Genomic DNA, 18,640 nt, shown 5'->3' with positions numbered 1-18,640 from the left:
TAGAAAATATGATATTAGATTCATTGCATTTGCAACTGATATAAAAGATATCATTTTGGTTCATTTTATACAAATGATGTAGAAATATTCTTATTTGTTTTAAATGTCATTTCATCGATTGATGAATCAATTGATATAAAAGATATAGTTTTTTTATTTTTACATCAGTTAATAATTATGTTGAAAACTCTGGTTGGTGGCATCTAGATGATTTTACAATTGATAAATATATTCAAAATAATTAAAATAAAATATTTAAAATAGTCAATTTTGAAATCTACTATTCTAACTAAAGAGAATGAGGAAGTAAAATTTGTTCATGAGTATAAACCACTCAATATGCTTCCCTTCTCTATTCGTCATCTCGTTCTCAAAAAAATTAGTTGTCCTTATTTAGATAAGACTATTGTGTAGTTGAATGATATTTTTCCCCCTAAAATATCATAATCAACATGCAAGTTATATGCAATTCCAATTTAATTATCTCACGTAGGCTGAATATATTGTCAGGACATCTAAACTGAAAAAACCTCTGAATTATTACATTTCAGTTTTACTCAGAGGTGTGCCTCATACAATTCATTCATGCAAGTTACAATGAAAAATAAGAGCAGAGCATTATGGACAAAGGAACAAATATTCACAATGTGCACCGAAGATGTCAACAACATGTTTTGACAATTTGCCGAAGCCTTTAATCATAAACATTCACTGATAAAGCAAACACCTCTGCTACACATGCCATTTGCAATAAACCATTTTCCATCTCAAAACAATATCTCTTAATATCATCTTATTCAAAGTACACTCATCTACTTTCACAAGCCAGGTAACACCAGAACATTTACATCTGAGAATGTTTCTAGCATGATGAAGCAAGTACCCCTAGCAAGGAAGCAGCAAATTGCATTTGGGTCTCTTCATTGATTGTAGAGAAGAGTGGCACGTGCACAAAAAGAGATTTGATCCCGTTCTGCTCCGAAAAGCGAAGGGAATGATAGTAAACATAGTTGCACACAAACCTGCCCGCATCATCGGATGTCATTACATTATAACCCTTACTTGTCAGGATTTTGGTTAATTCCTCCACGGGAAGAGTAGTCTGCATAAACAGTTAGGACACAATATCAGATAATAATTATGCTAACTCATCATGTTTTTTGTACCCAAGCATTGTACTTTGATTCTATGTCTTCATCAAGAGGCAGACTGCTAAACCAAAAACTTTTTTCTGTAACTCCTTACTTTTAAGTTTTGATAAATGAAGAACATAAAGGGTCTAGAGCTATATCCCCAAATTACAGTACAAAAGCCTGCTAAATGATATCAAATATGGTGTATGTAAGCTACAGCTTTAGGGCCATCAAAATAATTCAACAAAAAACAGCACCTTAAAATATTTGTATGGTATAAAATGGACCTTCTTTAAAATAATTCAACAAAAAATAGCACCTTAAAAGAAATAAGCAATCCAATTTACCTTCCGTATTCGTGTAATTGGACCATCTGAAGAAACAACAGGCTCTTTCTGCAACATAGAATTGTGGAAATTTCACTAAAGGATGACATAGTTCTTAAAACCAGGTTTGGTGAAAGGTAGTTTATAACAAATTTATTAAAGTGAATCCAATCTAACCAGGGGCTTCCATTGCGTTTCATCAGGGCAGCGGAATGTAGCCTCATTGACAGCTTGACGCTCTATAGCAAACCTTGTTGCGCCACTATTAACCCCAAAATGCAGCTAAATGAAAAAAATTAGAAACAGCCAAAGCATAAGATTATGAATGCTGAAATGAAAGAAAATGTAATCCAATGACTACAGATTTAAGATAGATGAATGATTCCAACTCGTCAATTGAATAAAAAAACCTCAGAGTTATCTATCCACTCCTTCTAGTTCGGCCTTAGTATTACAGTTAAGGTACTGAGAAAGAAGTCCGATAGGGGTTTCAGTTTCAGTCCAGTTCTAATCCAAATTTTCCAAAAAACTTTCAGTTCATAGTCGAGTGATTATCTCTCCTAAACCTTAATTGTCTGAATCTGACGACTAAAGTATCTTGTTCACTTTAGATGTTAAAATAATTTCAAAAGTTGAAGATAAATATCAAGACTGGTAATAATTGTACATATGTAACATGAATGCAATGAAATACCAGCCATTAACTTTCTTTTGCATCGATATCAACAACAAAGACTACTTATTTTAACTTTGCTCGCTTTAATGGAGCCAAATCCTAATTGTTGAATCTATCTGAATATAGATCCAGCTGCTTTAAATATTAAGATACCAATAATTGTATAATAGCTTTAAAACGGAAGGGACAGACTACCCTTGCCATGGTTTACATTCTGCATTGCTTATTGAGATATTAAGAAAAAAAATACATTTGTCCACGGTCACTGCAAACTGCAACTGGTTTAGGCAGGTGAAGAAGAGAAAGCTCTTCACATTACCCTTTGGAAAAGTTAAATGAAAAAAAGACTAACTAACTTCACTGTTATTATTTTTTGGTTTTTCTGCTATAAATGTTTATGGTAAATTTTACTTAAATGGATCCTTGATTGCCACCGTTTTAATGATATTGTCTCACTTTTGGTTTTTTAAATAATTCAGCTGTAAATTCATGGAGAGGTAACAATCTTGATCTGATATTATAACCAATAACTTGATAAAAAAATTAACAAGAGAACATAAACTGAGAACCTGCATAACAAGTAGATGGGTAACTCACCCAGATAATTCTGTTGGAACTTGGAGATTCAGACTCCTTGGAAGTAATGGCAGACTGCAATGTATTATTGAGGCGATCGAGTACTCTTTCACCCGCAGTCTCAAGAATGCTGCAGCTCCCAATAACTAACCCTTTTGGCAAACCCTTCTTCTTTAAATACTCCATCAAATTATTCACAATTGTCTCCGTTGGATTCTCTGAAACCCCATGGAATTTCTTGAAACCTGTTACATGAACTGTTGTTGTTACAGCTGCTGGAGAACCTTCAGACCCCATCTGCTGATGATGGTCTGTCAATATTCAAAGCTTCAAGGACAAACTATTCCTCAATACCTGCATTAAACGATAAGAAAAATTGAGTGATAAAGGAACAAAAACTGAAATGGTTTCCTATCAGGTGGATCACATACTAAACATAATTCATCTCACAATCCTAAACCACATAAGCCCTTATCAAACTTTATTTCAACCCAGAATTATTTCGATGAATTGAAAATAATAATAATAATAATAATCAAATTTCAGAGCTTTTTGGAAGGAAAACAAATTGGAGAAGGTGAAAAGAGCACCCCACGTAACCAAACCCAAAAAAGCCGCTAATTTGGCAAGGGCAGTTATCCTAATTTGAGGAGGCAAGGTGGCAGCAAGAAAGGGTCTTGAAATAATCTTGCAGGCAAATCAAAAGATTTCAAGATTGACAAGAAGAAGGATAATTGAATGTCAACAGAAGGACAATAAGGACAGAGACGAGGAGACACACATCTATGGGTTTTTGTTTTTTTTTTCAAGATTTTTCAGAGAAATTTATAGTCTTGAGAACTGAGCACATGGCTATGTTGTGGCCGAATTACAGTACACCCCTCAAAAAGGAACCTTAGACCAAAACACTGTACATGAAAACCAAACTGATTACTGATTATCGCAAAGCCAAATAATGAATCAGAAAAGAAGATAATTAAGATTAATCGTTTGAGAGAAAGTGAGAAAGAGAGAAAGAGAGAGTGTTTTCTCTTACCAGGAATGAAAAATAACAATATTGAAGGTTCAATAAAAGAGATGACAGATCCACGAGTCTTATCTACTGAAAGCTCTGATTAACTGGTGAAGATTCCGATTAGATTTATTTAGAGAAAAAGAGAGAGAAGGAAGAGAATATGTATATAATAATAAAGGATACGTGGGAGTCACTTTCAAACAACAAAGCATTAACGTCGTACTGTAATGTAATGGATTGTTATCTTGTTCATATCATGCCACCTCCTACTGCTCTATTATTACTATAATTATTGTTATTATTATAAGTCTTTTTTATCATTATTATCTTCATTAATAAATCAACTTATTTTTACCTAATCAACGCAATTTTTAATTATGTCTAGAGGCGTTAACATAAGATTGAATGTTACTTCACAAAGTTTTTATGCTTTAATTTGTGTAAAGTTATACTGAAATTGGAAATAACGTTGTTACTGTAAACGACACTAATTCTCTAGTATGATAAATTAGTTTAGACTTATTGATAAGTGAGTTACGTTTGATTGACAAATTAAATAATTAACTCATAATGACAGACTAAAATACTTTTTTGACTGTCCTAGAATTTCATCATTGTTTGGTAAATATTTACTTTTGACAAAAAAATTAATGCATTTTTCTTTTATTCTTACATGATTTGACAATTGTAGGAAAAACTTGTTAGTTACCCAATCATTAAAAAAAAAGTGATTAAATTTGATGGTGGCATTATTTTTGTACTCAAACACATCAATGACCATTCCGCCGTCCATTCTTGAATTTTTTTTTTTGCTTTGATTTTCATTAAAATATTGAAAAAATGATAGTTTGAAAAAGAAAGTAAGGATTCTTTTATTCCTTTTTTTTTTCTAGCATTTCAAAACTTCACGGCATGCCCATCATTGCTCACTACATAATTAAGCATAAGAATATTAAAAAGCCTTCACTTTAATTTTTTTTAAACCAACAAACTCTTCTGCGTCCTTTTCCTTTGAAATAAACCAATAAAAAGGTATCTCCATTTTATTAATTAATTAAGTCAAAAAGTAACGTAATCAATCCAACAATCTTATAGATAATTTTTTAAAAAATATATAAGCTTTTAACAAATTAAATTATATTGTCTAAATATAAAGTATATTGTAGGCGATTGATGTTACTTCAACATAAATCGATTAATTTTTAGAGTTATAAGTCGATTTTTTTTATCCAATTATGAACTAGTTTGTCATACTTTAGTGATATGTTATTCTCTAATTTAACATATTCTTAATTATACAACTAATTTATGAAGTAAATGAATCACTAGTTTTACTTATACTTATATAGGTGAGGATCTACAAACTCATGAGTATTCTATAAATAGTATACTTACCGAGGTGAATAGCACATGTTTCTTTTTACAACATCAATTGATATATGAAAAATCCCTACTAACTAAGCCATCAAAATGTTTTTTGCATGCACACCATCCATCCATGGAAGATGAGAGGAGGGCGAAAAAAAAAATCAGTTGACGGAGGGAAGATTGAAGAAGTCTATGGAGCTCATCTTCACAAGGGACACCTGGTTCCATAAGTACAATTGGTGTCCATTATGGAACCGAGAGATATTCTGTGAAGAAATAGAAGCGTTACTCCTTGATCAAGAAGAAAGATTAAAGAGGCATCGCCAGACCGACTCATCGCTGCAAATATAGTCCACTACCACTTTTTGGAATCATTCAAATCATGTGGGTCATATGACCATGGCGATCCTCATAGTCGGTCACGAGCATAAAAGCGCCCACATTCGCTTAGGTTATAGAGATCACCCCTGCGCACAAACACGAGCCCTTAAGAAGACCTTATCACTCTCCATGGCAAATCCAACCAGATTGGATCATGCCTTAGAGCCATCAGGAGTGCCATCTTTGGTGGTAAATGTGACCAGAACCACATTTTTGCAAATGAGGCCGGAACCACACTATGAGCCATTGCATAACCCTTTGCGAACACTCTAGTAACCATCATGGCAAACCACTTGTAGACACAAGCAACCCAATAGGATAAAGAGTTGAAGGAAAGGTTTTATTGAAAGCTTGTTGAGATGACCTTTTCTCGTAATCCACATTGTAAGCCCCCTTCCCCCTTGTGTCAACCAACCACCATAAATGAAACAGTGCATTGACCCCACTAGACCCACCACGAGTCCCACCGTGAGTTGCTAACCAAATTTGAAACCCAAATCAAACCAGAACGCCTATCTCTAGTGAAAAGAAGAATCAACATGACAAAGCAAGTCATTAGGCAATTCGCAATGAGGAAGAAACTTTGTCGCCACACCTGGGCTGCTATCGCAAACCATATCAACAAACCAACGTTGTAGAACAGATAGACCATCGCGTACATTGCCAGACTCGCCTCCACAATTAAGACATAGGAGAAGAAGCAACAAACCAGTGGAGCGAATGATATCATGCTTCATAAGTCAATTGATTACCAACTACAACTATTTTACTAAATTTACTAAAGTTTTTCACACGTCTTCCCATCATGAGAACACTCGAAGGGCTAGTGTATTGTAGAGGGTCTGATGCTACCAAACCACAAATCAACCAATTCTTACCTGATTACAAGCCCGACATGTTTCTATTCGTCCACAAGCCGGTCTATTTCTGCCCAACCATAAACTGGTGTGTCATACTCTAATGACATGTTAATCTTCAATTTAGTATATTTTGAATCAAACAACTGACTCATGAGGGTAAATGGGTCAATGGGTCCCCTATGCTAACATAGGTGAGGACCCAAAAACCCATAATAATTATTATATAAACAGGACACCCATTAAGGTAAATAGGACATGTTCATTTTTACAACATCAATTGTTATCTAACGCATCCTATTAACTTAGGAGTCAAAATGTTTTTTGTAGATACATCATCTATCCATAAAAGACAAATATCAAGAGAATGACAAAGAAAAACTAATTGGCGAAAAGAATAATGAAGAAGTCCGTGAAACTTATTTTCAATAATAACTTTTGCTTCGTAAGTACACAGAGTAACTAATTTTTTAAATAATAATAATTGTAAAATACAAGTTTAATTTAAAAAAAATGAATAGACGAAGATTTTGAAAAGAAATAAGAAAAACAGAAATATGAGGATTCTATTTTCATCACTAGACTCTTCTCAAAATCTACATTATATCTTATAGCACTTTTTTTTTCTAAGTTAGTCGTTGCGCTAATTATTATTATTGTTCTAATCGGATTTTGACGAGGGTTTTCAAAGTGAATTAACCCTAAAGATTGGAGTGTTGTCTAACTCAACGGAAAGAGACCAAATTCCAAAAGAGATTAGAGGGAAAATTAATCTACAAAAAATCCATTGATAACTAAGTCAATAAGTAAAAAAATATAGACTATATGAATGTGTAAAATATTCAGTGACAAGTAAAAGTTGTTCCTATGAAATATGAATATATATATATATATATATATATATATATATATATATATATATATAATTCAATACACTCATAAAGTATATTGATATTTAATATATAATGATAAGATGGTGAAATAATAACAATATAAATAAAATAATAAAAACTTATTATAGTAATCGGTTTGGCGGACGTCATCCAAGCTTTATGTTTTCTAATGTACTAAAAATGACTTTCAACACTTGTTTGGTTTGAGTAGGTACAATTATTATTATTAAAAATATTGTTGAACTGTATCATGTATTATGTATACAAATAATCAATGAAAATATTGAATTATTTATTATGAGTTTATATGAAGTACTTGTTTGAATTTTGGGCCAAAGGATTAGGCCAGCCCAAACTGCCCAATCTGATTCGGCTATGACCGAAAGTTGCCCCAAAATACATTTTCTTCTAATTATTTATCATATCGTTCAGTGACAGACTGATATTACTCCAATATCGCATTATTGAGTAATATTCAATTTTTTTATTCAAGTAATTCTCTTTTTCAATAATATAATTCTAAAATATTACTTCCTAAAATATCTAACTTCTTTTATTTTATATCGGTGGGTAGTTTGTTAAATTTTAAATATTAAAAATATAAATTTTGTCTGTTAAAATAAACTAAAACATAATTAATTTTAAAATAGACATGTTAGACAAACACATAAAAAAACTTATTTTAATAAAAAATAATTGTTACCAAATACACTTCAGAAACTGACAAATATGATCACTCATTCATTTCCAATGGGTCCCATGTTTGTGTATGAGAGGTTTTTATTCAATAAAAAAGCTAGAATATCCTAATTAGTAACTAATTATATTGATCAAGCATTTACACAATAATGCATTCAGATTATATCTTAATGTCAATAACATAGATAGATAAAATGATAAGGTACCAAGAGAGACTCTTGTGTGTAAAGAGAAAGGGTTTTCCAATCACACTAATCAAATTATTAAACGTTGTTGACTTTATAATTGACCTTTTGTGCAATTGGACACAGTAATCTTCCCCTTTTCTTAAAGTTAATACAATATTTTTTAAATGGAGAAGTGAACTTATAAATAATAAAGTTAAAACATTATTATAATTTTAATCCTTTAATTCTTTGTAAGTTAAAACATTATATAATAAAACATTATTATATAACCAAAATGTGAACCTAGTTGGCCAGAATCTATAAATTGTATAAAAGTAAAGAAGTCCTAATATAAAAAAATAAGTGAAAAAAAAAATCTTAGACAATGGTCCTTTGGTACAATTTTTTTTTATATATATAATTTTATATTATCTTTTATTATCTTTCACCTTTTTTTTAAAAATATAAAAAATTACTTTTGTTAGAATCATTTTATCTTTATAAAAAATAATCGTATAATAGTTATTAGTGTCGAATAACTTTTTTCTTTCCGTTAAGATAACCAAAAGGATAATAACACCTTCTCATCTTCGTAGAGTGGGCTACCATAAAATAGGACATCATTGCAGAATAATTTTCACTTGAATAAATTCTTCTCCTTTGAGTGAAATTAAAAAAAAAAAAAAGGCTATAAACACCATTTTTTGTAAGTTAAAAAAACTTTCTTTAACCTAAAATATAGATTTTATTTTAGAAAAAAGTAACTCACTTCATTATTTGTTCAACTTATTATATAGGATAAAAAATTAGAGACAGTCAAGGTAGAAGAAGATTAATTTTAAGTGGGAGTGAAAATTTCCACATCGACTCTTTTTCTTTATATTCAATGGCAATAGAACTATATAATACTTTTTTAATAAAGAGGAAAATATGAAATAGAGGAGATTAATAAATGGAGAAATATAATTCTCAAGCCAATGTATCATCTAGAAAAGATTAATGTGATAAAAAATATATATAACGATGTTGAAAGAGTTAAAGTTTATTGAGTAATTTTAATATATGAATATGATAGTAGAATTTTCAAATAATCATACCAGCTTTACACTAAAAATTCAAAGATGTGTATATCATTATAATTTTGACCCATGCAACGTATTAGATTCGTTTTTAAGACCAATTGAATTTTGTTTCTATAAAAACAATTGAAATCAGGTTACAACCCATCTTTATTAGGGATGGTGGATTAACCTTCCAATTTTGATTTTTTTTTTCTGCTATTAAATTTAATATCATTAATTTTGTTTTGTTGTCCTAGTTTGTTTGGTCGAGATGATTGTTGGGTTGGTTGATATGGTCTAGATTATTGTTGGATTAGTCTGATCTAGATCTATGTCGGATTGGTCGAGTCTATTTTGGAGGATTGTCAGATTGTTAATGTCATGATTGTCGAGCTATTATGAAATAGTCTAGATGACTGTCGGGCTGATCTAGTGTGGTCTACTGTCGGGTTAGTCTAGTCTAGTCTAAATGATTGTCAATCTAGTTGGTATGGTTTAGATGACTGTTGGGTTGGTCTGGTTAAATTAAAGATCTTTTACAAGAAATGCAAAAGCTTTCTCCATGTTGATTGAGATACATTAATGTTGTGAAAAAAATTGTAGATATATGTTCCAAAGAGATTGCACATGTAGAGATATGTACGCTGGTTAACAAAATTGAAAGAAAACAATAAAAATTTGACAAGAACATATGAGAAAAACATTTGCATCTTCACATAGAAAGAAACAAAATTTGGAAATAAGTAAACTGTAAATAGACCTATGTGTAAAAAAGAAAAAAATTCTTGTGAGCTGAGCTTATGTTGGATATATGTGTAGTTGCCTCTTAACGAGTTTACTGAGGTTCTCTCCTTCCAAGCTTGTCTCCACGTTTCTCATGTGGAGCTTTTCTCCTACTGTGCTTGTTGCTTGTCTCTTGTTGAGCTTGTACCTATGGCTAGCTTGTTTCACTAAAAGTTCTACTTCTAATTTTATACATATTTTGGTTTATGTTGATGACATTATGCTTGCTAGTCCTAATTCAACTATCTTAATTCTAGTACTCTTACGTTGAATAATCATTTCAAATTAAAAGATCTTAGTAATCTCAAGTTTTTTTAGCCTTGAGCTTTCTTGATCCAACTATAGTATTTTTGTGTTAAAGATATTATGTCTTGTCCATTCTTTCTAATTGTGCCATGATGAATTGTAAACCGTCTTAAATTCCCATGATGCCCAATGTTAAGCTTTATTGTAATTCAGGTGATTATTTAAGTATTTATAGATGTTTCATAATAAATTACTTTATTTAACTATATCCAGACCCAATATTTGTTATATTATTCATAAATTAAGTCAATTTGTATCTAATCCATGTTCTAAACATATGAATGTTGCATATTTTCTTTTTAGATACTTAGAGCATATTGTTGGTCAAAGTCTTTTATTCAAATATGTTGTCTAATCTCACATCGATTAGAAATAAAACCAATTTATAGTATATATGTGAGTGTAAACTTTACCTTTCAAGTTGATTTATGGATTGAGTTATACTTAAAGTTTACTTCTTAACATGATATCAAAGACATAAATTAGAACCTATCCTAATAAGATTTGTATTTGTTAAATATATAATTTTATTTGTTATCAAAGGTCGAACCATTTATTAATGTCTAATTTTTTTAAAGTACATATCTAAGTATAAACCTTACTTTCTTACTTTATAGATTCCTTAATACATAAATAAATGCTGATTGGAGTTCATGTCTTGAGAATAGGAAACTTGCTACTTAGTTTTACATTTTTTGGCAGTTGATTAATTTCATGGAAAGCAAATAAGCAACCAAGAATTAGCAAATCTTCAACTAAAGCTGAGTAGAGATATCTTGCATCTGTTACAACTAAAATTACTTAGATACTTAAGCGAAGAAAACATTTGGAAATTGACCTCCATTATGGTTCTGAAGAAGTTGGAAAAAACATCATCAAACTCATTCCCATCAAAAGACATCATCAAATTGCATATATTTTTACAAAATCCGTACGAAGACAACGTTTTCTCTCAAAGAATTGATAACATTTTACTCGATCATGTTTTGGGCCTATTTGATTTGGATTTCTTTTAATTTGTTTTTATGTTTTTGTTTTGCAACCCTTCGTATAGGGGTTTTAAAAATATATATATATAATGTTTTGGTGCACAAACACATGCAAAGATGCCTTCAGATTTTTATTTTTATTTTTTAAAATCACTGAATATAATGAAGACAGAGACGTGTTACTTCCATGTTGAGACACACGAATTAATTTACCTTGTGTGATATTTTATTTTCTCTTAGGGTCCACCTATAAATATTATTCCTCTTCTCATAAAAGCAACCCTCCTCCATTCCCACATCATGCACAACCATTTCCACTCTAAGCTCAAAAGGAAGGACACCATATTTTAATTTTTAAAAAGTATTTTTCCACAATTAGAAATTACAAATTAAAAAGACTCTTTTTTTTTTCAATTATCAAATTTTAATTATAAAATGAGAAAAATAGAATAGGTTTAGAAGGTAACCTTGGGCTCCATCTAACAACCATTGTACCCTCGGTGGTGTCCTCAAGTTAAAACCATTGAGAAAAACAAAAGAAGAAGGTCTTTAATTACCCCTCTTAGGCATTCAAGGTAGGGTTTGGTGAATTGAAGTGGTGAGAGATCCTTTGCATGGTTAGCTATGGCAGGTAATATATTAAATTTACTTTCACTGTATGTTAAATTTAATTTGGATTCAGTCTGTTTTAATGTTTTTCCTTTTTGGTGATTGATGTCAGCAACAATTACAGAGGCGTGAAGTAAGGAAAAGGGAACAACAGTAGGTGAGTGAATTATACACATCTGGATTTTGCTTTAAGAAGGTTAGGAGTGATTGGAAGAGAGCAGAATGGAAGGAGGAAGAAGGAAGAGGAAAATGGCGTGGGAGGAAGAGAGTGAAGAGGAGCAGATGGAGAAGTTCTTTGCACTGATTAAGAGCACGAAAGATGCACTGGATCAGTTATCAAAACAGAAGGAAGAACAAAAGGCAAAGAATGTTTGGAAACCCAGTTTTGAAGCAGAAGATTTCATGCATGATCAGGAATTGATGAAGATTAACTTTAAAAATACACCAGATCGTTCAGGGAAAGAGACCGAGCAAGATCCTCCGCACAAAGAATCAGCAGAACCAACCACAGAGCCACACTCACACAATCAAAATGGAAATAACAACAAATCAACCCGTGATTTAGACCTAACTCTTTCTCTATAATTAACACCAATAACGTCTCTACTGTAACGGATTGCCTTCAACACCACCAAATTGCTTTCTTCCTTCAATTTTCCCTGTATTTCCTCAATCAATATATATACATATTTTATAGTGTTAATTTTGTTACGTATGTTAATTACTTTTTCTCTGAAACATTTTTATCGTTTCTTTATATTATATGTTTTGGATTGTAAGATCGATAATCAATTAAAATATGGTTTTTACAGATTTCATAAAATGTCATTGTAATGATTTGGCACAATTTGTTTTGTCCAAGAGTAATAATACTATAACAAACTTTTACATTCATTTAATATATAATACAAGGATAAAATGATTAAAAAATAAAAATTTTGTAATTTTTAAAAGAAAGAAAGAAAAAAATAAATAAAAATAATATCAAATGAACTTAAAAATTTTAGGTTTGTCGAGTAATAATCATTATTTTTGTTTAAGTTACCATGTTGGGAGAGAGAGCACCATCAGTCTCACCGAACCAATTTCCCATGCCAACAAGAAATAAGTCACAACCACGCAATAATAAGGGAGGAGAGAGGGGGGAAATTCACAAATGTGTAAGTGGAAGGAAAGTAAATTGGAAAATTTAATCAATAATGATACTTTTTCTCACAGACACATACAATCAAGATACAGGTTACAAGGTCATGTTAACATATAGATGTCAAATAATGCATTAATGTCCCATATTATTTGATACATCATTTTCATACATAATGAAAAAAAACGTGTAGATATAATAATAAATACTAGTTAAATATAATAAAAGTGTTGATTTTTTTTTTTTGATAAAGAACTAAATTACTAATTAAAGAATTGTATATTATTGAAGGATTTTAGTGATTTATTTTTATATTTTAATTATTAATTAAAATATTTTTTAGTGATATTTGTTGTTAAATTAAGATTTTTATTATTAACAAAAAATGTTTGTTAATAATAGATCCATTCATATTATTTATTAATACTATTTCTCCATAATTTATAATATTTATTATAAATAGATAATTTCTTCAATAAAATGGATGTTGTAAAAAATTTGTTTATAAATATATTAGTTTATATATATTTTAAATTTGACAATAAATTTATTGATAATTTAATTTTTTAAAACTTATCAACTAAGTCGTTTATAAATTTATTATAAAATGAATGTTAATTTTTCTATCTTATTTAAAAAAAAAGAAGATATATCAGATATAAATTAATGAAAATAAGCAAGAAAAACATCAGAAACCAAAAGAAAAGAAGATAACTACACTTTTAAAGGTAATGGTGAAGGTGAAGTTGGTAATGATGTGATGAAAAGGGATAAAGAGAAAGAAGAGGAGAATAAAAGTTCATAATATATATATATATATATATATATATATATATATATATATATATATATATATATATATATATATATATATATATATATATATAAACTTGATTATGATAATAACAAAAGAAAGGAAACAAAGAAAAATAAAAAAAAAGAAAAGAAAATAAAAATATTAAATTATAATATTTATCAATAAATAATTATTAATAATTAAAATTTATTGATAATTACTAGCAAATATTTTTTAATAAATTATTATCGATAAATTTTAATTAACTTTAACTTATTAACAAATTTTAATTATTGGTATTAGATTTTACCCATCCTTAAATCTGTTTTTCTTACTATCTTACAGAAATAAATTAAAAGAATAAAAAACATATTTAAAATTTACATTTTTTATATGATTGCCAAAGAAAAAACCTAAGTCTAGAATAATAAACACATAACAAGATTTTTCTTTTCCCAGCCAAATCAACAACATATTAAAAGGCCAAGTTAACAAAGTGACTCAACCAGGGATTGATTATGCATTCATACGGAAAAACAACCCCTTGAGAAAAAAAAAGGGAAAAGTTAGTGGGATGCACTCTTATACCAAAAACCAACTTACAAATTAACCTAAGTATATATCCATATTAAGAAATATTTCTAAATTTTATTTTTAATATGTAATTCCAATTTTAATAATAATATCTTCATTTTCATTGTTAGTGGTTTTTGCCTACATTTTCTTTTTGAATTAGATGACAAAAATAAATTTTTAGTTAAAAAACATTGATAATTGAATAACCATTTCAAATTTGCTTTTGTAAATTTATAGGTTTTTATTCATATTTATATAAAAAAAAGTATATAAACACATCTAAAATTTGGTTATTTATAGGTTCTTCGTATAATCACTAAACAAATATTGTCAAAAACACAATACAAATCATTTCACACATTAATAAGACGAGTCTAGTTACGATACTAACATCTAATTATGATGCAAAGAAGAAATTGTGTTTGACAGGTATGAAATACAAAAATATTCATGCATGTCCAAACGATTGTGTATTGTATAGGAAAGAATTTGAAAAGTTACATCAATGTCCATATTGTGAGTTATCAAGATATAAGAAAAAAAGATTGTGACTTCGAATATGATGCTAGGAAGGGTGTTCCATCAAAGATGTTATGATATTTTCCTATAGTTCTAAGGTTTAAAAGATTATTTGTTAATGTGAAAGATGCAAAACTTATTAAATAACATGTAGATGAAAGTAAAAAATATGGTCATCTAAGCCATCTAGCTAATTATAGTCAATGGCAAGAAATAGATTCGATGTTTCCATATTTTGGTAATGATCCAATAAATATTAGGCTTGGACTTGATACATATGGAATGAACCCATATGATAACTTGAGTAGTAAATGTAGTTCGTGACCTGTCTTGTTGGTGATCTACAACTTACTTCCATGATTGTGTATGAAACGTAAATATACAATGTTATTTTTAATGGTTTCTCGTCCACGACAATAAAAAAACAACATTCATTTTTATTTAAGTCTACTAGTTAAAGATTTGAAAATGTTCTGGAATGAAGAGATTGATGTATTTGGCAAGTACACATACTCCACTTTTAAATTATATGTCATGTTATTTTGTATAATTAAGGACTTTTCAACATATGATAATTTGGATGGGTAGAACAGTAAAGGTCTCAAAATACGAAATGATTTATAATTTTTATAATATACTTAGGCTTCAATTTTTAGTTATATGTATAATTTTTGTTAAAAAAATCAAATTCAATCTTCAATTATTGAAAATCTTACTACATATTAAAAAAAAAAGGAAACACTGTCCGAATACGAAGGTAACATTGACCATCTCTTTTTTTTTTATGTCAAACGACAAGAGAAAAGAATAGGAAACATATTTAAGCTTTAGCTTTAGGAAAGACCCACCTTGTCCTGGTCTTTTGTGGGTGTAACTTGCAAGGGAAAAATACGTCATCCATAAAGATGAAAGAAAATCGTTGATCATAAGCACAATCCATATATTTTGGTTAATTCAAATTGAAATAAAAAAGAAATAAATAAAATTAAAATTAAAAAGTTTGTTTGAGTGAAAATATAAGTTGAGAAAGACAAATTATGCACCGTAAAAATACCCTTAATAATGCTGGAAAAAAAAGGAGAGTTAATTTTTAGCTTTTAAAAACCTCAATTGTTTTAAACATAAAAAATAAATAATAATAATTTTTATCAAATTTCTTTGGACTCAAAATAACTTGAAGGTTTGAGTAAAACTGAAACGTTATAGTATTGTCGGTATAAGCACGTTTACAACAAGCTATTTACGCCAAAAGTAACACCAGAGAGATACGTACCAAACGAGTTTTCCTTAAGGTGCATTGAGATTGTCCTAAAAGTAAAAGTAAAAGAAAGATTGCACGTGTTAAAATAAAAGTTGTAAAAGTAATATTTCGCATATACTTGAAATAGATAAGAAGTTGATATAGCTACAATTCGATTTCACAAGCCATGCATTTGTTTATCGTATTTTGTTAAGAATGTTAAGTAATTTAGCAGTGTTTACGTTTCTTATTTCACTTTTTATATTAGAACACCTGCGACTTTTTTATGACGCTAATGCTATTCACGATATCCTATACTTATTGGTGTTTCTTGTGTATATATTTAAATAGAGAGACATATATATATATATATATATATATATATATATATATATATATATATATATATTTCTCATACTCTGCAACATTTCATTTCTCATCCTTTGAAAAAACTCTGGCCAAATTCCGAAGAAGAACCTTTGAAGAGAGAATGGGTGGTAGCGTTATTCCACTCTTGGCCATGATTGTTGTACAATTGAGTTATGCAGGAATGAATATTTCCTCAAAGCTTGCCATAGAATCTGGCATGCACCCTCTTGTCCTTGTTGCTTATCGTCAAATTTTTGCCACTTTCTCCTTAGCTCCTTTTGCTTATTGCTTTGAACGGTAATACACATTATATCATACACTAATTAATTACCTCCCTTAAAACACTTTTACTTTCACATTAACACCTATTATTTTTGTTTCCTTTCAATAGGAATACGGCTCCCCCAATGACGAAGCGAATTGCGTTGCAGATATTATTATCTTCCTTAACAGGGTATGTTTAATCTGGTCTGTTGCTGCTACCTTTTAACGTCCTCAACTTGCACTTTCTTCTTATGCTATATATGTAACATACTAATCGATACAAAATCTCTTATTTTGTTTATTGATTTAGTGTTTCACTCATTCTAATTGTTCAGTAATTATTAGTTTGACTTCCTCGAATGCAGAATTACAGGAAATCAGATGCTATATTTCCTGGGTCTTAAATATTCAACCGCTACAATTGCATGTGCACTAAGCAACTTGCTCCCAGCATTCACTTTCGTTCTTGCAGTTCTCTTCGGGTAAGTATCAAGCAAGCAAGCAAACCACCCCAATATTTTGTTTGCAGTGCAGAAATTCATGTTGTAATAATTAATGTTTTTATGAGCAGACAAGAGTGTTTGAGGATCAAGACCAAGGCTGGGGTAGCGAAGGTGTTTGGGACAATCCTTAGTGTGGGTGGAGCAGTGGTTCTATCATTTTACCATGGAAAACTCCTTGGTCTAGGTGAGTCAAAAATTCAATGGAAATATGCTGAGAAAATGGAGAGAAGAGCCTCTTCTCACGGTGAAACAAACTTGCTTCTGGGTCCTGTTGCTGTAATTTGTAGCGCTCTTGTTTGGGCAGTATGGTTCATAATTCAAGTAAGCATCATATAAACTAAGTTACATTAAACTAAACAAACACTACATCTTAAAAAAAGCTACTAAGTTAAGTGTACATACACATACACTTGTTTTGTTTGTTTGTTCAGGCAAATATAAGCAAGAGCTACCCAGTTCCTTTTACCAGCAGTTTCTACATGTGTTTGATGGCAAGCATTCAGTGTGTGGCCATTGCCTTGTCTGTTGAACACCAGGCATCAGCTTGGTCACTGCAGAGTACAATAAGACTTACCTCTGCACTTTATGCGGTATATATATTATATAGTTTCCATTTTCTATGATGAATTGGGTTATTCATTTCGCTAATTATTGCATTTTACAACGTCGGTTTCAAGGGAACTATTTCAACTGGGCTAACGTATTTTCTCCTCTCGTGGTCTATCGAGAAGAAAGGTCCTCTCTATGCGTCTGTGTTCTCCCCTTTGCAGCTTGTCATCATTGCTGTTGTTAGCTGGGCACTACTGCACGAAAAACTATACATTGGCACGTACGAAATTCACGGACTTCAATAAAAATTGAACATTTTGGGTTTTTCAATTTTGATTTCTTTGTTCCTAATCAAAGGTTTTTGGTCATGTTCAGTGCCATAGGGTCTCTGGTGATAGTGTTTGGACTGTATTTTGTGTTGTTGGGAAAGAACAAAGATGTGGATGAGAATGACGGTGTTGATGAGATGACGGAGGAGGCAATGGAGGATGATGCGAAAGACCTGGAATTGCAACCCTATAATCCTTTCAACGGTAACGGAAAGCATCATGAAGAAGATGATAAAAGGAAAGAGAAGGTGACAGGCACAGATTAGGTGCATGAAGACAAAGACGTTTCTATAGTATAGTGCAGTTTGAAATGTCAGATTTTAAAGTCTAGATCGAAAATTGCTCCTACACATTTCAATTTATTACCTTTATCTAACAACAAGGTTGAAGGTCTCTTTCACATTTAGGAAACATGATTGTACAAGTTACTATAGATTATGAGTTTTAAAGTAGAAGAATTCCATATAAACTTTCTTTTATTTCTAGTGTATCATTATTAGTTTCCTCGTACT

At 30.3% G+C, this 18,640-nt stretch overlaps 3 protein-coding genes across 5 annotated transcripts; 2 read left to right on the top strand and 1 right to left on the bottom strand.

The window, feature by feature from the left end:
- Nucleotides 1-501: 501 nt before the first annotated feature.
- On the bottom strand, nucleotides 502-3,898 carry LOC106772614 (pyrrolidone-carboxylate peptidase). Of its 3 annotated transcripts, none has more exons than XM_014659131.2 (5): nucleotides 3,748-3,898; nucleotides 2,733-3,065; nucleotides 1,637-1,741; nucleotides 1,481-1,528; nucleotides 502-1,102 (listed from the first exon to the last, which is right to left on the bottom strand). In XM_014659131.2, the coding sequence occupies exons 2-5, from the start codon at nucleotides 3,006-3,008 to the stop codon at nucleotides 863-865; spliced, it is 669 nt and encodes a 222-aa protein (XP_014514617.1). In that variant the 5' UTR covers nucleotides 3,009-3,065; nucleotides 3,748-3,898; the 3' UTR covers nucleotides 502-862. The 3 variants fall into 3 exon arrangements, with proteins under 3 accessions (XP_014514617.1, XP_014514618.1, XP_022640829.1); XM_014659132.2 differs by lacking the exon at nucleotides 3,748-3,898 and adding an exon at nucleotides 3,302-3,596; XM_022785108.1 differs by lacking the exon at nucleotides 3,748-3,898 and adding an exon at nucleotides 3,307-3,596.
- An 8,190-nt stretch (nucleotides 3,899-12,088) lies between these two features.
- Nucleotides 12,089-12,424, top strand: LOC111242287 (protein NIM1-INTERACTING 3-like). The gene has a single exon (XM_022784812.1). The coding sequence runs from the start codon at nucleotides 12,089-12,091 to the stop codon at nucleotides 12,422-12,424; it is 336 nt and encodes a 111-aa protein (XP_022640533.1).
- Nucleotides 12,425-16,568: 4,144 nt separating this feature from the next.
- LOC106770513 (WAT1-related protein At1g09380-like) lies at nucleotides 16,569-18,537 on the top strand. Its single transcript, XM_014656318.2, has 7 exons — nucleotides 16,569-16,780; nucleotides 16,875-16,937; nucleotides 17,113-17,229; nucleotides 17,319-17,571; nucleotides 17,682-17,840; nucleotides 17,928-18,079; nucleotides 18,175-18,537. The coding sequence occupies exons 1-7, from the start codon at nucleotides 16,605-16,607 to the stop codon at nucleotides 18,392-18,394; spliced, it is 1,140 nt and encodes a 379-aa protein (XP_014511804.1). The 5' UTR covers nucleotides 16,569-16,604; the 3' UTR covers nucleotides 18,395-18,537.
- The last annotated feature ends 103 nt before the right edge of the window (nucleotides 18,538-18,640 follow it).

Source organism: Vigna radiata, chromosome 8 (genome assembly GCF_000741045.1).
Source record: "Vigna radiata var. radiata cultivar VC1973A chromosome 8, Vradiata_ver6, whole genome shotgun sequence".
Classification (NCBI taxonomy): domain Eukaryota; kingdom Viridiplantae; phylum Streptophyta; class Magnoliopsida; order Fabales; family Fabaceae; genus Vigna; species Vigna radiata.
The sequence above is the reverse complement of the archived record's forward strand: the minus strand, read 5'-3'. Positions and strand labels throughout refer to the sequence as shown.